The sequence below is a fragment of the Leucopleurus acutus genome (genome assembly GCF_964270905.1).
Source record: "Leucopleurus acutus genome assembly, chromosome: 20".
NCBI lineage: Eukaryota > Metazoa > Chordata > Mammalia > Artiodactyla > Delphinidae > Leucopleurus > Leucopleurus acutus.
The window spans coordinates 50887495-50907340 of NC_139162.1; the positions used below are offsets into that span (position 1 = coordinate 50887495).

A 19846-nucleotide genomic window follows, 5' to 3' on the forward strand; every position below is an offset into this window, starting at 1 on the left:
TTTCCTCTTAACTTGCCTGCACCTCAATTTGCTCATTTAAAAAAACCCTTTGTGTTCAGGGATGGGAACTGGCGAGGCATGCTTCCTCTGGGGAGGTGGGGGAGAAGGCGTTCGGCTGTCCAGGATGGGTAATTGGGGCAGGTGACAATATTAGCTAAAATTTCTCCTCTGGATACCCATGCTGGCCCAGAAGGGTGGGTAGCTACGTGGGTAGTGAAGGCTCTTTTCTGCTCCCGTGCTTTAATCTCAGGCCCCAACTTTCCTGTGCCTCCTGCATGTTAACACAGGCCTGCTCCTGACATCTGTCTGGGAAGAGCATATAGAACCCACTGCCCATGTGGGTCAGGAGAGAATTGCGAGAATGTGACCAGGGCACTGAAACATCTGATATTTGTAGGACTTTATTTTTAGGACGCACAGATATAGCCTTTCCTTTAACTTTAAAAAAGAAAAAAAAAAAGTTGTGAAACAATTCTTGCCTGCCAAGGTTCAGAGGTCATTCCCAGCCACCTACTAACCTGGATCAGATTTAATTTTCACGCCTAGTTGCCAGCATTCGCATTGCTGTCTGAATTGACTCCTCCCGGTAGGAGATGTTTTCATTCAGGTGAACCTACTACTGACCTTTTCCAGATGTCCTTACCAGCCTCCCTGTCTCAGAGCGCCATTTCATTTGTCTTCTCTTTTAGGTACTGCTTCTCTGAGATGGCCCCAGTGTGTGCAGTGGTTGGAGGGATCCTGGCCCAGGAAATTGTGAAGGTAAAAAGTCACTGTGGCATAGAAAATCGCTGACCCTCCGCACCATGACCTTGGATATGCCAACAGAGAGAACCCAGGACTGTCTTAGAGAGCTGCCTGGTTTCTCTGACTCCACTCACCCTGTCTCCTGCCCTCCTCATTCTCTTCCTTCCTTCCTTTTTCCACCCCGTCATCTTCTCTCCAGCCCATCTAGGTGGGCCTGTGGCAAATGATCTTTGAGTGCCTGCCTACTCAGAGCTGGACAAAGAGCCCGTGAGGTGCTGCCCACCGTCCCCTGACTATACCAGCCAGTCATCTGGCACTTACGATATTTGTCAGGTATTCTGCCTTTGCAGCTCTATGAAATGGGCACTGTCCTGACCCCCATTTAAGGGGTGACACCGAGGCCCAGAGAAGGGATTCCACGACCCGTGTTTCTCCACCTCTGCCTCACGGTTTCCCTCCACACATGGCCATGGCGTCAAAGCACCCTCTTGTTACTGCACACACCATAGGCGTGTATAGAGCAGGGGCAGATCAGTACCAGTGGAGCCTGTCCAGTGTGCCAGGAGCCCCACAAGGCTCTATCCAGTGTGACCTGTGCCCACATTAGGCAGGTGTCGTTGTCCCTCTCAGAAGGGAAGCATTTCATGTAGGGTCATGGGGTAACCAAGTAACTAGCACAGCCTTTTGAGTCTCTTCTGGAACGTTTGAGTTGCCAGAACTATAGCATACCCCCAAATGTATTTTACTTTCTTTGGGGACTTTTGATCTTTGCCCAAAGATATTGAATTTGCCTTTTGCAGGTTCTTAACTGCTTTAGTGGACTTGCAGTGATGGGGTGTCCTTTTCTTTCATGGAGCAGAGTCGTGCCTGGTCAAATAATTCTCCACGGCCATTTACGTGTCAGGTTTGAGCTTAGGAGGACGATTTGGAGACCAGCTCTCACTACTTTGTCCTGCTCTGGAAACATTTGACTCAATTTGATGGTCCCACCATCCTCTCAAGGCCTTTATTTCTCTCTTCTTTCCTGATCCTTCTCTGTGGATCAGTTGTTTCCCTAAATCTAACTTTCTAAGTCATAGGCAGTAGGGGTGAGCATCGAGGAGGTACAGTGGAGAAGAGGAGAAGCATGGGATGCTGTGCCTGCTTTCTCGCTCATGCCTTCTGCTTAACCCAGACGGATAAAAAAGTTCAGCTGTGTCCCCAGTCTGAGAAGTTGGCTGCCCAGAGGACTGTGTTAAGAAGGATTCTGAGGCTGCCTATAGAGAGTCTTGGCAGGAAAGAGTACAGTGAAAAATAAGGGGGGGAATGGGAACATAATATATTTTTTGTAGCCTACAGTGACGACAACAATAGTAGATATTCATTGAAAGCTCACACGTACCTACTGCACAGAGACCATGTTCCCTACGTGGATAGACTCATTTGATCCTTACAACAACCCAAGAGGTAGGAGCTGGTGATCCCTCCTGTATGAAGAAGGCACTGAGGTGCAGAGAAGCGGCGGAGCCAGGACTCGAGCCCCTGCCATCTGGTTTCTGAGCCTGTGCTCTGCCATCAGGCCTCAGGCGCCCTCCCTAAAGGCTCTCCTGTCCAGCAGGGCTCTGTGTGGACCCAGGGCCACCATCCTTGCATCCTTAGCCTCACCTCCATACCTCCCATTGAGAAGCTGCTCCCTGAGTTTTTCATGTGGGATGGAGATTGTGGGTCAGGCAGGTGGCCCTGACCCCATTGTGTGCAGGGGCTTCTCTGCATCCCAGTCCTAACCTCTAGTGCAGCCCCCTCCTTCCTGCCTGCAGGGGACAGCTGTTGCCCAGCATCTTGTTTCTGTTTATCCCAGATAGCCAGAGTACTCTGCATTCTTGGTTGCTGGGTGTGTTTGGAATCTCCTCCTACCCCCGTCTTGCTTGGGAAGCACTTTACCTTTTGCCCCATGTTCACCCCATGCCCTGCTGTCTTGTCCCCACCACTCCCCCTTACTTAACACCGTTTCAGCTTCGGCCAGCTGGCAGTAAAGGCCTGCAATCTGAGGGCCGTGGACCTCCCCCTTTTCCCTGGTGGGACCATCTGACCACCCGTAAAAAGCAAACATCGGAAGATGGGGGGGGCAAATGTATAAGTCTGTTCCCTTGGAATCATCTTTGTTTCCCTCCTTCCTTGCATCATTCCAGACACCACATGTTCTATCCATGTCCTCTGTCATGTCCCGCTTCCTTGGGTTTAATCATCCTTCTTTTCTCTCCCCACTGTCCGCGGTCGGTCTCCCCACCTAGAGTACTAGAGGTGAGAGTGACAGCAGCAGCCTTATCAGGCTGCACGTGAAAACGCCTTGTAGCATCTCCTGGAACTCGGGTTCTCGGGCCTGAGATCCACCTGTGGGCTCTTGGGCCCTTCCCCCTGGCTGAGTGCTTGGGGCCTCAGCTATTGGGAAAGGACCTCTGGCCCCCGTTAGTCATAGCAGCTCCCAGTTATTGAGAATTTACTACATGCCCGACACGTTACAAGCTTGATCGCATTTCCTACTCACCAGGGGCCCTAGCAGGCAGGGGCCATTTATTTGCCATTTCATATGCCAGCCCAGAGAAGCAAACCTCTGATCCAAGCCCCAGGCAGGGAGGGACTTCAGAATCCTTAATATCTAGCACAATACCTGACACAGAGTAGATGCTCAATACATTGTCCTCAGAAGAATGGTTATTTCCGGAATAACCACTTGGAATAGGTATAATTGTTTCCATTTTACAGATGAGAAAGTGGATTGGGATTGACACTCAGTCCAAGGAGGAGAGGTTCGGGATGTTTAGAGCACACTCCCGACCTTGTAAAGGAGGTCCTGCCTTAGGGACGACAGCATGGTGCTCCCGGAAACCTTGACACCCTGCCTAGCAGTCTGCGTAGGTGATGTCTTCCTCTTTAAACAGTAACCCTTCTTGTGTTGAAAATGTCCACTATCGCCTATGGACCTTTCCCAGTACACACAGGTACACACATGATTCAGCATGTAATTTCAGGGACTCTTAACTGCATCTCTAACAGTGCTGTGAACTTCTGTTAACCCCACGAGATAATCATCATTTTCATGGCTGACTGGCATGTCCCAGGCCCTCTGGACCCCAGCCCTGTCCTGTCCTGTGGAGGGCAGGCAGCACTGCCTTCTCGTGGAAGCACCGCTTCTGCATCAGTGAGTGTCCCCCTAGGTGACGGAGGCTGCAGCCTCAGACGTGTTGGAATGAATCAGTGCCTTTCTCAGTTGAATAGTCATAAATAATTATTACTGCCGTTAGCCAAGCGGTGCTTCTCCATGTTAGACATTGTTTTAGATATTTGAGGTACAGCATCTTTTTTAATCCCTAGGATAAAACATTTGTTATTTTCATTTTACATGGGGAAAGTAAAGGTCAGAGAGGCTAAATGATCTGCTCAAGGACACACAGCTGGTAAGGGACAGAGCAAAGGGACATGACAATTACAATCAGAAATGTTTCCCAACATAGCCAGATAGCCCCTGGGGAGCAAAATCAACGTCTCTTGCGAACCACTGCCCATGTTGCTTTTAGAAGATTTCAGTTGGGGGTTTATTCTCTTTTCTCCATTTTATCCCTTTTAAAGCACTTGAGCTGAACCCTCTTCTTGTTTTGCTCCCCAGGCCCTGTCTCAAAGGGACCCTCCTCACAACAACTTCTTCTTCTTTGATGGCATGAAGGGGAACGGGATTGTGGAGTGCCTTGGCCCCAAGTGAACCCAAGACTTGGCAGCCCTGGTGATGCTGCCCTGCGGCATGCCCACATGTGACCCCTGTCCCCTTACCCCGTGAAGGCCCTCTCCAGGCAAGGGAAAAGTGAAGTCATCGAACCAATACAAACCATTTCCTGTGAGCAGTGAGGTCATACAGATGTGCTGCTTCTAAGCACCAGTGACTGCTAAGCAAGGGGCGTAGGTCCTGGCTGTCGCCGTTCCCGTCCCAGGCCTGCGCGGCCAGCACCGGACAGCCCCCTCTGACTCCTCGTCGCAGCGTCACCAGTCCCCCCGGCCAGGAACCAGCACGCCTTGTTGCTTAGGAGCCTCTTGCCATCTTCTTGGCCTTAGTCCCCGCCTGATGTCACACAGAGAGGAGCATGACTTCAGGTGGGGAGTAAGGCCTAGGACTGATGAAACACTAGTGGAACCACAGTTCCAAATGCAGACAGGTGCCCTTAGAGAGGAAAAAACATGGCAGGCGGAATGTATTTCCTCCAAAGTTTGAGACTCTGAAAAACAACAGGTGGCATCTGGTGTGCTATTCTTGAGTTTTAGTTGAGGATTAGTTGAGTTCCAGCCTGGATTTTGGACGAGAGGAAATATCACCAAGTCCTCTTGGGTATGAGGGTGAGACCTTGCAAATGGAATATTAGCGGGAAAGCTCGTTTTAAAAAGGCAGATTCCCTGGTCCCACCCCCTGGGGATTCTGACTCCTTGGCCGTGAGCTGGGACAGAGGAGCCTGCCCTTGCCACGGAGCCCCACTCCGACGCCGTGCCGACCCTCGCTCTGGAGGCTGTCGCGTGTTAAGGGCTGTATTGGCCCTTCATTTACCCCCCTGAATTGCAGCTGTTCATGTTTTTTTTATATTTTCTATATTTCCTTGGTTCTTTAAAAAGGAATGATTGAAATAAAGTTATTTGCTTTAGGATTTGCTTGTTTTTCTTCCACATTAGAAACTTCTTCCTCTGACAGGGAGCGATCCTATCAATTGCCTAAACCTGAAGAAATGTCCCTGGATGCTTTAACATGACACAAAGATCCTCCCCTCCATCACCATTCCTGGGCAATGCAGCAAGAGTTATTCTAGCATGCAGAAGCTTCTGATTCTTATTGTCTGTTGAATAATTCAGTTAAGTAGTGGCTGTTCTCAGGGATAGCACTTGTAATAATAGTGGAAAAGGAGTAAAAGTGAGTGATAGTTAAGAATCTGCCTGCCAATGCAGGGGATAGGGGTTCGAGCCCTGGTCCGCTAAGATTCCATGTGCTTTGGAGCAACTAAGCCTGTGTGCCACAACTACTGAGCCCACGCGTCGCAACTACTGAGCCCACGTGCTGCAACTAGTGAAGCCCCTGCACACTAGAGCCCGTGCTCCGCAAGAAGAGAAGCCACCACAATGAGAAGCCCACGCACCGCGGCAAAGAGTAGCCCCCGCTCACCGCGACTGGAGAAAGCCCGCGCGCAGCAGCGAGGACCCAACGCAGCCAAAAGTAAATAATATAAATTTAATTTTAAAAAAAGTGAGCGATGGTCTCATAACGGTTAAGTGACATTAAATAAAATACCCCAAGTCGCACAGCTGGACGGGTCAGAGCAGTCATTGGAGCGCCAGGTTTGTCTTGACTCAGCAGCATGTTCCAAGTCTCCTTACCCTCACTTGGCTTTTCCACGATGGAAATCCTCTGGCTGGTTTGAATGAATAAATCAGCTCCTTTCCTATTTCAGCCCTGTTGCAGTCAGTGAAAAAAAAACTGATCTCCTCTTGAGAGGAAGAACTCAATTCCCCCAACCCGCTTGGTCACCTCTGCTCCCACCCTAGGTGAAGCTAGGGCTGCATTTTTGGAGCTGCCCCTTTCTGGGCCCTATGAGTGTTGAGTCAGGGAATCCTTGCATGAGTCTTGCAGGGTCTTAGAAAATTTGAGCTAATTACACCCTTTACTTTGCAATGTGGGGCCTTGGTCACAAGGGGGAGCAGGTGGGTCTGCATGGATTAAAAACAAAATTGTTGAATCTTCTCTGAAGCTTTTCAAACTTTTCCACCCCTGTACCTGTGATGGCAGAGACTGAGTGATCCCGAAAGGACCCCTTGGGAATCTGGGGGGTGATGCTGGAAGCTGCCAGCCCTGGGCAGGAAATGTCTTTATTCTCTTTGCTCCAAATTTCATATTTTCCCATATTACATGTTGGTGTTATAAGAATAGATTTCCCTAAGTCTCCAGGAAGTCCACAGTGATTATCCTGTGGTTTCTAGCACCTCAGCAGATAATGTAGCCCACCTGAGAAAGGGGATCTGAGCTGAGATGGTAGCAAATATTTTGGGGGTGCTGGAGTTAGCAAATGAAAGGAAATGAGTTCTCTTTGGGGCTGCCAGCCTTCTCTACTCTGTACCCCACTTCTCTTGTCTCTGGTATGTGTAGTAGCCAAACTTCGTTAGGTGCTCAATGGTTGAAGTTTCAGAACGTTCTAGTGAACAGGTGCTACTCAAAACGAAAAAAAAAGCTCTTGGTCCCATCTCAGCCCCACGTTCCATGATTTTCCTTTGCAGTGCAGACCCTTTTTGTCAGTTTCTTGCTTTTTTATTGGTAAGTATAAATGTATATCTTTTGAGGGATCACCTATTTGCCCCTTTACAGGTGGGGAAACGGAAGTTTAGGTTGTTGTTGGCAAGCAAAAGAGTTTTATAATAATAATAGCTAACATGCTCACACTGCTTGCCTGATACCTTTCAAAATACTTGTACTTTAGCTAAATGGTTTGAATCCTCACAGAAACTCCATGAGGGTAGATACTGTCGCGCCCATATTGCAGGCGAAGAAAGAGCCTCACCCAACAAGTCAGGGGTGGAATGTGGGCAGACGGGGAAGGCTTCTGTACAGGACACCTAGTAAACATTCATTTAGTGGCTCAGCTTCTTGTGATCTTGGTGAAGACAAGAAAACACTGGCTTTTCCTTCCCAAGGTCCTGAGGCCTAGGAGTCGCCCCTGAAAACCATCAGTCAGGCCCAGGTGCTCAGCCTTCAGCTGAGTCCAGAAGGGAGTGGCTTTTGTTTTTAAGCTTCTAGTAATAAACATTCAAGCAATATTTGTACAAGTCTAAGAGGCAAAAGATTCCTCTTCCCATGCCTGTCAGCTCAGTGTTGGCCACATAGCAGGAGCAGCTGACTTAACAGCTAAACTTGATTTTGGAGAGAAACGTGAGATGCTTTTTGTAGATGTTAGCTGTATCCCTTTTCATATTTACCTCCCAGAGGGCACCCTGGCAGCCACTGAGAGTGAATCCTTCCAGACTGTCAGGTTCAAACCTGGACTCTACCACCTAGCTACATGACCTTGGGCAAGTGACGTTTTTGTACCTCAGTCGCCCCATCTGTAAGATGGTAATAGTAGAACATTCCCTCTGATATGTTGGGATTAAATGACTGAATATATTCTTTTTTTTTTTTTTTTCTTGTGGTATGCGGGCCTCTCACTGTTGTGGCCTCTCCCGTTGCGGAGCACAGGCTCCGGACACGCAGGCTCAGCGGCCATGGCTCACGGGCCCAGCCGCTCCGCGGCATGTGGGATCTTCCCGGACCGGGGCACGAACCCGTGTCCCCTGCAACGGTAGGCGGACTCTCAACCACTGCACCACCAGGGAAGCCCTGAATATATTCTTTGAGTAGAAATCGCTCAGTGTTAGCTGCTATTACGCAGATTCACAAAATAACGATTTTTCTGCATTTTGCTTTTTCTCACTGTGTCTTAGAAGCCTTGTCAGTTCAAGTTTGGGATTACCTTGCTGGAGGCTGCACGGTTCGCAGGTGGCAGTGTACTAGCTGAGGGCTTCATTGCCAGGTCCTCTGAGCCTTGACTCTGCTACATTGCAGAACCACTCGGCACCTGGGTTCCAAGAGCGAAGGCCACACAGATGACTTCAGGTGTTTCCCTTCCCTCTGAACAACTGATCCCTCCTTTGTTTTTCTGGGAGCCCTTTGGACTTTGCTAACAAAATGTGGCCTTCTATTGGCCTTGATTATCCCTGGGTCTCTGCTTCTTTCCCTCCAACCTGGATGATAGGGTGGAATTCCCCACTTTCAGTCCTTAAAAATGGTTCTATTAAAAAGAAAATACAGGGCTTCCCTTGTGGCACAGTGGTTAAGAATCTGCCTGCCAATGCAGGGGACACGGGCTTGAACCCTGGTCTGGGAAGATCCCACATGCACAGAGCAGCCAAAAATAAATACATAAGTAAATAAAGCAAAAGTTAATACATGTCTTGTGGAAGTTAAGGTGTGCAGATGTGATCCGTATGACAACTACTGCATGAAATCCATCATCTCATGGAGGAGTAGAGGGTCAGCAGGGACGTGCAGTGGCAGAGCTTCTGTATTGTAAGTGATGTGGTACAATAGACACGTAGCAGATAGGTTAAGGATGAGTTTGTAATCCCTAGAGCAGTCCTAAAAAACTGCTGAAACACCAAAAGATACATTTAAAAGAGTTCTTAAAAAGTATTCAAATAATCCAAGAGAAGGCAGGAGAGAGGAAGCAGAAACAAAAATCTGATGAAGGGCTTCCCTGGTGGCGCCGTGGTTGAGAGTCCGCCTGCCGATGCAGGGGACACGGGTTCGTGCCCCGGTCTGGGAAGATCCCACATGCCGCGGAGCGGCTGGGCCCGTGAGCCATGGCCGCTGAGCCTGCGCATCCGGAGCCTGTGCTCCGCAGCGGGAGAGGCCCCAACAGTGAGAGGCCTGCGTACCGCAAAAAAAAAAAAACATAGGGGCTTCCCTGGTGGCACAGTGGATGGGGGTCCGCCTGCCGATGCAGGGGACGTGGGTTCGTGCCCCGGTCTGGGAAGATCCCACATGCCGCGGAGCGGCTGGGCCCGTGAGCCATGGCCGCTGAGCCTGCGCGTCCGGAGCCTGTGCTCCGCAACGGGAGAGGCCACGACAGTGAGAGGCCCGCGTACCGCAAAAAAAAAAAAAAAAAATCTGACGAAGAGAAAACAATAAAATCGAGACTTAATCCAACCAGAGCAATGGTTCAGAGACAGGAATTCCCTGGCGGTTCAGTAGTTAGGACCCAGGGCTTCCACTGCAGGGGGCCTGGGTGTAATCCCTGGCCCGGGAATCAGGATCTCACAGACTGTGTGGCACGGCCAAAAGAAAAAAAAAATTAGTTCAGCAAACTGTTCCTGGACAGGGGAGGCCGTTGGTCGCAGGAGGAGGACGCGTTCTCTGCCAGGGGAGCAGTGAGGACCAAGTAGAGCTTCCCTGCCAGATGGTTGGGTGGGCACACCACCTCCCACCTCACCTCAGGGCCTTGGGCCCCATGCACAAGTATGTAAGCATGACGAAAATACGTAATAATATCACAGGGTACACACCCAGTACACCAATCATTTTGCTGCTTGCTTGCCATTATTTGTTGTTTATTCATAGGGATAAAGTTCTAGTTCATTCCAGTTCACTGCTGTCTGTTGTTCTGTTTGTACAACAGCAGACTTGATTTACCCTTCCAACTGCTGTTGGTACTTAGGGGGCGGCTTTGCGCATTGCCAACTCTTGGACATCTGCGCACATTCACTCCTAAGGGAGACACCCGGGAAGGCACTTGCTGCCATAGGTGTGTGCATCCTCAGAGTTTTGCCGAATTCCTGTCCAAAATGATGGTTCCCGTTTCCCTCGGCCTGGCCTTTTAGAAGGGCCATTGCCTCTGAACTGCCCCTTTACCAGTGAGGGCAGCCAGGAGGAGGGGCAGAGCTGGGTCTGAACCTGTGTCTGGGGCAGTCCTGTATGGAAGACAACACAGGGGAAGCATTTGGCTGGTTGCCCTGTTTTCTCGAAGATCGTGGTAGAAGCTCCCCTTCTTGTTCGGTTTTTTAATTTTTTGGCCACGCTACGTGGCTTGTAGGATTTTAGTTCCCCCACCAGGGGTTGAACCTGGGCCCTTGACAGTGAAAGCACTAAGTCCTAACCCCTGGACCACCAGGGAACTCCCTCCCCTTCTTGTATTAATTCAACACAGGTTTTTAATGCTAGGCCTTACGGTTAAGAGTATGCTAGGGTGGCTACATGGGTGAAGTTTCACCTTGATCCCAGATGTCACCTCTGTGTCCCTGAGGGCAGGGACCAGGTCCGTCTCATGACTGACAGTTCCCCAGGACTCCTCCCAGTGGGACTTCTGAGTAAGTTATAGGTCATTCATTTATTCCGTAAATATCGAGCCCCCCTGACATACTTTATCCAGTGGGGATAAAGTGAGGAGGAAACATCCAAAAAGGCCCTGTCCTCAGGGGCTTAGCTTTTAGTGGGAGCTGAGGAAAGGTGCATGAAGGTTGCTTGCACACAGTGGCACCGGGGCTGTCCTTTTTTTTTTTTTTTTAAATTTTACTTATTTATTTTTGGCTGCATAGGGGCTTCGTTGCTGCGCGTGGGCTTTCTCTAGTTGCGGCGAGCAGGGGCTACTCTTCGTTGCGGTGCGCGGGCTTCTCGTTGCGGTGGCTTCTCTTCTTGCGGAGCACGGGCTTTAGGCGTGCGGGCTTCAGTTATTGTGGCATTCGGGCTCAGTAGTTGTGCACGGGCTTAGTAGCTCCGCGGCATGTGGGATCTTCCTGGACCAGGGCTCGAACCCGCATCGTTTGCATTGGCAGGCGGATTCTTAACCCCTGCGCCACCAGGGAAGTCCCCCGGAGCCGTCCTTTAAACACAAGGACAGACACCTCAGGGTGATGTGTGCACTGCCCCCCACCTCCTCCGAGACAGGGCTCACAGATTCTGCGCACGCCCCTCTGCAGGAAAGGAGAGCAGGAAGAGTATCCACTGTTCCAATCTGATTTTATTGAAAAGGAAACATACAAAAATCATGTACAAAAAAAATTAACCAAACATGTACAGAAAATTCATTCCGGTATCTACAGCAGCGCATATACAGTATTTTACAGGCTGGGCCATCCCTCCCCGCTCCCAGACTCCTCCCTCTTCTGAGATTCCCCCCCTCCCTGACTCCCCGTTTCCCCCCAGCGCTTCGCCCTGGGGACTAAGGCTGGGGCGGTTTCCGCCAAAATATCCCACCCCCCAAATGAATGCCAGTGGTCACACGTGCTCTCTTCTAAACCTATGCAATGGGATTGATGGGGGGGCGGGGGGTGGTCTCGGGCAGAGCACAGGATTCACAGTCTGGGCCCCTCCTGGCCACCCCCAGATGAAGGTGAGGCAGGCATGCCCACCACCCGCCGGCTGGCTCAGGGAAGATGGCTGGGCGCTGGGCTGGGGCGGCCGTCAGACACACCCCACTCTCTGGCTCCAGGAGGCTAGTGGTCACGTTTGGCTCATTTGCTCTTCACGGGCCCCCTCCCCGGGAGGAGGGGGGGAAGCACCAGGGGCCTGAGGCCAGGCCCAAAGTGAAGGAACACTGGGAGAGAGAGAGAGAGAGAGAGACACCCCCCCCCCCCACCAGTGTCACCCCTGCAGCTGGAACGGGCAGCCAGCACCAGCAGCCTTTCCTGAGATGGTGATGGGCGGCAGAGGCGGGCGGCTCAGTCCCCACCGCCTCGGTCACCGCCGCCTTCAGACGCTGAGTCCGTCAGCCCTCTCTCCCCTGGCTCCTCAGCCAGGGACCCAGGAGTCCACATCTCCGTCAGTGCCCCGCAGGCTAGGCCGGGGCTGGGTCCGGAGTGGCTGCCCTGGCCCGCCCCTGGGACAGGCAGGGCTGGTAGTCCAGTATGCTACATGGTGCAGAAAAAGTCCCCCGCACTGGCCAGGGCGTCAGGAGGTGGGAGGGTCCTGCCCCCCACGTCCCCGACGTCCACCGGGCGGGTGCAGGCACCTAATTGGGCTCCATCTCGGGGGCTCCGCGGCCCCTGGGTAAGGGCAGGAGTCCCATGATGAGATTGTACAGGACCCTCCAGGGGGAGGGGCGGTGTCGCTGCTGCTCCTCTTGTCTCTAGGGAAAGAGAGCGAAGACAAAGTTAGAGTGGCCCTGAGATGGGCGCGCGTAGGTGGTCGGGTCGAAGGGCAGCGAGGAACAGGGCACAGTTCTAAGAGTGAGCTACGCCCTCAACCAACCCTCTGAGGTCGGTACTATTATTATTGTTCATCGGGCCCAGATACATTTCTCTGCCCACCTTGGGCCAAGGTCCTCTGGAACATGAGACTAGGACGGAAGGGATGCAGACAATGTCCTCAGCACAGGGCCTGCACATATTAGCTGTGGTCTCCTAGTCCCTGGTCTCCAGATGAGAAAGTTACCCAACCAAAGTCACACGGGGCTGAGGGGTGGGGCTGGATTGCAGCCCATCTGCCCTCCCATAAAAGGCTGGTGAGCCACACAGGAGGGGGCAGGGAGCCCACAGTCTCAGCAATTCTAGAACAATCTGTGGAAGAACTGGGAATGGTTCACCATCTGCGCTGAGGCTGCACGGAAGCATGTCGAGGTAAAGCTAACCCCCTGCCCTTTCCTCAGTGGCAGGATGAAGGCTGGGGGTAGCCTCTAGGACCATCTCAGTTCCACAGTGTTAGAAACGAAGGAAGCTAGATACAAGAAAAGGCCTCCCACCAATAAAAATTAACAATACTAAAAAACTTATGAATACCTACAGTACTCTCCACTCCCTGTACTGAATGCAGGGCTAAATCCGGTGCTAATTAGCAGGGCCCACCTAATCTCATCCCCACAAGGTGGGAAGGAGAAACCCATTTTACAGATGTGAACAAGAAGGTCAGATAGGGCTTCCCTGGTGGTGCAGTGGTTGAGAGTCCGCCTACCAATGCAGGGGACACGGGTTCGTGCCCCGGTCTGGGAAGATCCCACATGCCGCGGAGCGGCTGGGCCCGTGAGCCATGGCCGCTGAGCCTGTGCGTCCGGAGCCTGTGCTCCGCAACGGGAGAGGCCACAACAGTGAGAGGCCCGTGTACCGCAAAAAAAAAAATAAAATAAACCATCCTAAGGATCCTAATGGGTGCCTGGGGGTGGGCTGCCTGGTACCAGCCTGCCTCCTTATCACTCCCCACTAAACTTTGCAGCCAGGAGAAGGTGGCCAAGGGGACACATCAGATTGGCAGAAATTTAAAAGCCTGCCGCTCTTACACTGCTGTGGAGTGCCACCTGGCACAGTCACCTTGGTGAGCAGGCTATCATTTACTAAGGTTGAGGGCCGGCAGACCAGACAGGTATCTGCTCTGGAGACACATGCGTGCACCTGGAGATGTGTATTTTTTGGAAGAGCCAAAAAAAAAAAGCCCAAATCAACCAACAAAAATAAATAAATAAATTTTTGAGACATTTCTCACCAATGAGAAAATGAACAAGGATACTACATGTCGATCCAATAAAATGCTACATGGCCATGAAAATGAATGAATTAAAGCTCCTTTGCCCATATGGATGAATCTCGAGCCTAACACTGAGAAGCAGAGAGTTTGGAGAGGAACACATACTGTATCATGTATATTAAGTCTGAAACGCGCCACAATCCTAAGCATTGTTTGTGGCCTGGTAAATATGTAGTAGAAGAATCAACACCTGCAGAGGAATGGACAGGCCAATTTGAGAGGTTTGAGAGGTTTCCTTTGGAAGGGGTGAGGGGAAGAGGGTCAGGGAGGGAAACAAGGAGCTTCACAACATCCGGTTTTTGTTTTTTCTTTGAATAAGCAAGCAGTGTGGGTGTAATGTTCAGGTTGGACAGATCTGGGTGGTGGGCGCCCTGGTGTTTGTTATTCTCTGCTCACTGCTGCAGGCTTCAAATATTTTGTTTTAATGAGAGGTCTGGCTGTGGGCCTTGGGGGCGGAGCCTCAAGCGGGGCGGGGCTTCCGGCGGGGCGGGCCTCCTCCGGGCCCGCCCCCGGCCCGCCCGGGAAGCGGGGTGGCGCGCCGCAGCCGCGCGGGCGGGCGGGAGGGGCGGGCGCGGCCGCGCCGCCGCTGCTGACTCACCGGCTATAAATAGCCCGGGATATATGAGCCGCTCAGCCGAGCGCCGCCCTCAGTCCCCGCGGCCGCGGACCCCGGGCGCGCTGCAGGGCTCGGGGATACGCCGGCCCCGGCCCTCCCCCGGGCCGTGACAGCGGCGGCGCGGGCCTTAGCCCTACGGCGGCTCCGCGGACACGCCGCCCCTCCCACCTGCCTGTCCCCAGCGCGACCCCGCCGCGCAGGGCGGCAGCTGCCGCACATCTGGCTGGGCCGCCGCAGCCCCCTCCCCGGCGGGAAGTCCCACCTGCCGTCTACCCCTCCCCCAGCACTCACCCGCCGTTCGTACAGCGCGTTGAGATCGTCCGCCATCCGCCGCAGCTGGGCCCCGATCTCTCGGGCCCACTGCTCCTCCTCCCCCCGGACTCCCGGGGCCGCTTGGGTGGGGCCGCCCGCCAGGGCCCCCGGGGCGCTGGGCACTGGCGATTCCAGGTGCTGCTCCGCGGGCGAGAGTGAGGGTTGTGGACCTGGGAAAAGCCGGGGGCCGTGGTCACACCCACCACCCCTCTAGGCCCTGAGGTGTCCCGGAGGGACCCGTTATCCAGGGCCTACTTCTCCCTTTTCCAGCCGCCTGATTTCTCTCCTGCACCCCACCTCATTTTAGAGATTCTGTTTTCCCCTTTAAGAGCCAGATTTCTCAGCTCCTACTCCCCAGGCAAAAAAGAAGTCCTGGGGAGGCCTTCCTGGGGTCACCTGTCTAGCCAGCCACCACCTCACTACCCGTGTTAGTTTGGAAGTGCTTCCTCTTATCCTACCTAAATACTTCCAAAACGGTGCCAAATTTTGACTGCTCCACTCAACAGATGGGGAAACTGAGGCTCACCCTAAGAAGTGGCCCAAGGTCACACAGGGCTACGGTGACTGACTACACCCAGTCACAAGCCTCAGGTCTCCTGCCCTCTAGTGTCCAACCACAGTGAAGCCACACCCCCGGATGTGGCCGAGGCCTGGAAACCAGAAGGCCAGACTGTGGCTGCCTCTGAGCAGGGGCCTGGGGGCTGGGATGCGGGAGATGCCTTCCTGCCTCCTCCCCACACGCACATTCAGAGCTCCCCTGACGTCTCTTCCTCCCTTCTGTCACGCCAGGTCCTGGCACGAGGGATCCCTGAGACCTAAAATCAGGGCCTCAGTTTCCACACCTGAGACTCTGGTCTAGAAATCGGGTCTCCTCTTGCCTCTGCTGCCAAGGAGCAGAGCCGGGGAAGTTTTCTCTCTCCTGATCTCTCTGGGGTCCGGGGATGGGGTGGGGAGGGAAACCGGGACAATCTTTCCATTGCCACCGAGTGTGCCGGCTGGGATGGGGCTAGCCGGGCACCACGGAGTTAACAGCCCATCAGGCAGGGGACCTTTAACCCTTCCCTCCCCAAGACCCGTCTCCCACTCTTTCCCCATACAATTGCCCCTCCCCCTCTCCTTCCTCCGGCCGGACTGCAGAGAGGGCGGGCCCTGGCCAAAGAGATGCAGATAAAAGGCAAAAGGCCACCCTCGACCCCTCCCCAAGGTCCAGAAGTGACAGTCATCTCTGCCCACTCTCTCCAACTACAGTCCTCAGGGGGCTTCAGGGGACCCAGACCGGGAGAAGGGGGCTTGGAAACAGCTGTTGCCCGAGGTCCGGAAAAGGCCGTGGGCTGCAACTCGGGGACTGCAGTCAGATTCCAGGAGGGACTTCCCATTCGGCTTCCCCCCACCCCCTGCCTCCCACTCAGTCTTCCTGCTTCTTGCAACACAAAGACCACACTGGCCACACCCTCCCCGTGGCCCGGCCGGCTCGCCACCTCCCCCCACTCGCTCCCACTTCTCCGGTTCCTCCGTGTCTCTCTTTCCCTGCTCCCAGCATCCCTGGTGCGGGGCGGGCACTCACCGTCGGGGCGCGGGCCTCGGGGCCGGCTGCGAGGACCCCCAGGCCAGCGGGGGGCCCCCAGGGCGGCGGTGACGGCGGGCGGGGCGGTGGGGGCGCAGAGGTAGGCGGCGGGCAGCAGGGCGGGGGCGGCGGGGGCGGCAGGCAGGCCGGGTTCGCAGAGGCCGCAGGATACGGCCGAGGGCACCAGGCGGCTGAGGGGGAAGGGACGCGGGCCGTCGCGGGCCAGGCCCTCTACGGGCTCGGGGGAGCTGCCCTCCTGGCGTGCTCGGGCCATGGCGCTCCCTGGGGCCTGCAGGACAGGGCAGAGGGGTGCGGTCAGCCGGGAAGTGCAGGGACCCATCCCACCCGGGGTACATAGGGCACCCCACTCCTGTACACATGGCAGGCCAGGCAGCCCAGGGCTGGTGCCCACAACACACGCAGGGCCCAGACGGAGGGGACTGTAGGTGCGTGTGATGGCCCCTCAAGACACATCCCTCCGGGCTGACCCGAGGCCTGGGCTGGCCGGAATAGCCTCCCGTGCACATGGTGATGGGCACACATGAGGGACAAGGAGGCACAGGATGGCTGTCACAGCAAGGACAAGGGCTCACGCAGGACCCAGACTTGTGGGTCTGTCAGGTGTGTGTGTGTGTATGAGGGCTGACAGCCCCGCAACACAAACTCACCCAACGTGGGACTCACACAGGGCCTGGGCTGGTGGGATTAACTTCCGGAACACAGTGATGGGCACACAGGGAGGGCAGCCAGGCACTGTGATGCCTCGCAACACACACGGGGACTCACACAGGACCCAAAGGGGTGTGTGTGGAGGGTACACAACACACACACAAAGGCTCACGCAGGACTGGCCAGCCAGACCTCCCACCTCGTCTCCCATTTGCACAGAAACATTGAGATGTCCCAGGACACACACATACAAACACTGACCAAAACGTGGACACACACATACACACAGGCCACAGGAAGAACTATCCCCACAATGCAGAGTGGCTGGCACAACCCATCCCCTCCACCCCATACACACACATACACAAACTGTCAGGATCTCACCCGCTGAGCCACTGTTAATAGGCCCACAGACACACACATACACACTATGCAGCCCTCACAAGCACAGACAGAAACACACACCAAATAGGCACTGCCACACTTCTCAAACACACATGCCCCTCCCGACAACACACGCGCAATAGATAAGACCCACACACCTCAGTACTCACACACATATCAACACAAAACAGACCTCCATGGACACACACATGGACCGACACAACCGAAACACACCCACTTGTCACCAACTCTCAGACCCCAGGACACATGTAAAGCTGGCACACACAGACACATGTCATCAGACCCAGATGCATCACCACATGCCGGCAACAACACAGAGACGCAACAGCAGAACAGCAGACACCAACCCTCACTCCTCCCCCAACCTCCAAACACCATCACCAACTGTCAGTCCCGGACACACACGCAAATGCACGCGTGCACGTGCGCACACACGCACACACACACACACACACACTACAGCTAACTCTAATCCTACACTGCCCTGGCAGCGCGCACACCTAAAGCACCCACAGAAAACACTGGTCTCACGTGACTGACATAAACACTACACACACGCAGCCCACATGACACACATGAGCCAGCCAGCCGATCAGAGACAAGCCCCTCAGACCCAACACACACACACACACACACACACACACACACACACACACACGGGCTCAGACACAGCCTCATACAAGAGGCTGCCAGCAACATCCACTGACTGCTCTGCTCAGACCCCACAGAGCCCAGCTCCTCAATTCCCAGACGCCGATGCCAGACACACAAGGCAAACACAGACCAGACAACCCCCAGCACACACACACACACACAGACACACACACCACGCAGAACTCACACAGACACCTGGAGAGAAAACAGACATCGGCACTGGGCAGGCACACCATCACAAACGCTTAGCTGAGCCACATGCCCTGGAGATAGTCACAGACAGTCACAGACAGTACACACAGGCAAGACACACAAGCACACACAAACACAGCACATCGGGCAAGACACACATGTAAACACACAAACAGCTCACTCAAGCAACACATCAACACACTACAACCACACACTATAACACAGGCAGGCAATACAGACCCACAGAATCACCCCCAAACAGCACACACAGACAACTCTCACAGAGGACACAACACAGGTACACCACACGTAAACAGAGCACCCGCCTTCAGGCGCGGCGTACACGGACAGAACCCCACACAAACACGCATGGGGACGGCGCGAACACCACGACGGGCCACAGCCCCACCATTCCCCGGGACTGACACAAGCACTCCCTGCAGACCCCAGCACAAACTCGGAGCCAGACACACGCACACACCCAGGCGAGACACCTGCAGATCCACAACCCCGCACACGCGCGCTCCCACGGCGGGCCCAGACGCCCCCCTGCGCTGTCACAGCCCCCCCCCACCCCGCCGCCGCCACGTGCGCCCGCCCCGCCCGCCAGGCGAGCGCGGGGCCAATAACAGGCTGTTGCTGGGGCGCAGCCCCCGCCCGCAGGAGCCGCAGACTTCACGGCCCGCGAGCCGCCCCCTGTCGCCGCCCCCGGCGGGCGCGCGCGCCCGGGGTGTGGCCGCCCCTCCACGCCGTTCCCCCCCCACCCCCCGCCCCTCCCGGACTGCAGGGGCCGGGGCAGTCGGGGTCGACTCACTTCCCCGGAGCCGCACTGGCCGCCAGGGGGCGCTGCCGAGCCCGCACCCCATTGTTTGTAAACAAACCCGTCAGACCGCTGAGGCACCTGCGCTCTCGGACCCTCAGTGCCTCCCGCCCAGCGACACCAGCCTCATGGGGGGTGGGGAGGGCAGGGAGAGAGGGAGGCACGGTGTAGGGACTCAGCGCCCCCCCCACTGCTCTCCGAGTGCACTCCCGCCACCTCCTCCAGGGAGCCCACCCGGTCTGGCCAATCGCCGCTGGCTGGGACTTGGGGCGCGCACACTCACCCCGGGGGCATGAACACGCCGGAGGGGACGGTGATGGGGGGCGGGCGGCTTCCTTCAGGAGGGCGCGCCCGCCGAGCGCCGCTCGCTGCGGCTGCTGCTGTGGCTGCTGCTGCTGCTGCTGCTGCTGCTCTAACTGCAGTGGCTGCCGCTGTTGCCGGTGCTGTTGCTGCCTCGGCTTCTCCTCGGGCCGCAGGCGCGTCCGCGTCCTGGCCGCCGCCGCTGCTGGTTTCGCTGCCGCCGCCGCCGCCACCAGGCACCCGCTCGCATGTGGCTCGCGCCGCGTCTCAGGCCGCCCGGCAGATCCCGGGCCCGCTCGGCGGCAGCCCCGCCCCGCCCCGCCCCCGCCTGGCGGGTCCCACGCCCCGCCCCCGCGTGACGCCACTGCCCCGCCCGCCAGCCGCGGACAAGTCGGGACTTGCTGGCGCGCGCCGCGCCCCCAACCTCGGCGCGGGGGGTTTCCCTGCAGCCGGGGGCGGGGCAGGGCCTGGCCCGGGGCGCGGAGGCGCGCTGATCGGCCGCTCAGACAGCGGGACAGCCGGACA

The 19846-nt window shown here is 55.2% G+C and overlaps 2 protein-coding genes across 2 annotated transcripts in view; one reads left to right on the forward strand and one right to left on the reverse strand.

Moving 5' to 3' along the window:
- The window catches only part of SAE1 (SUMO1 activating enzyme subunit 1), a 73040-nt gene extending 67632 nt beyond the window's left edge, over window positions 1–5408 (forward strand). The window contains exons 8-9 of the mRNA XM_082863263.1: window positions 690–759; window positions 4388–5408. Of these exons, the coding sequence (XP_082719389.1) occupies window positions 690–759; window positions 4388–4480 (163 nt within the window). The 3' untranslated portion in view covers window positions 4481–5408. The remainder of the gene's footprint in view (window positions 1–689; window positions 760–4387) is intronic.
- A 6779-nt stretch (window positions 5409–12187) lies between these two features.
- BBC3 (BCL2 binding component 3) lies at window positions 12188–19334 on the reverse strand. The gene is made up of 4 exons (XM_082863351.1): window positions 19305–19334; window positions 16282–16570; window positions 14697–14887; window positions 12188–12401 (listed from the first exon to the last, which is right to left on the reverse strand). Exons 2-4 carry the CDS (start codon window positions 16553–16555, stop codon window positions 12285–12287), a joined length of 582 nt encoding a protein of 193 aa, XP_082719477.1. The 5' UTR covers window positions 16556–16570; window positions 19305–19334; the 3' UTR covers window positions 12188–12284.
- Window positions 19335–19846: the final 512 nt, after the last annotated feature.

Excerpts from the sequence above, each read along its gene's own strand:
- BBC3 (XM_082863351.1), bottom strand. The coding sequence starts at position 16,555 with ATGGCCCGAGCACGCCAGGAGGGCAGCTCCCCCGAGCCCGTAGAGGGC. Across the intron at positions 14,888-16,281 it reads CCGAGGCCCGCGCCCCGACG|GTCCACAACCCTCACTCTCG; the intron begins GTGAGTGCCCGC and ends GGCTTTTCCCAG. Across the intron at positions 12,402-14,696 it reads ACGCGCTGTACGAACGGCGG|AGACAAGAGGAGCAGCAGCG; the intron begins GTGAGTGCTGGG and ends CTCTTTCCCTAG.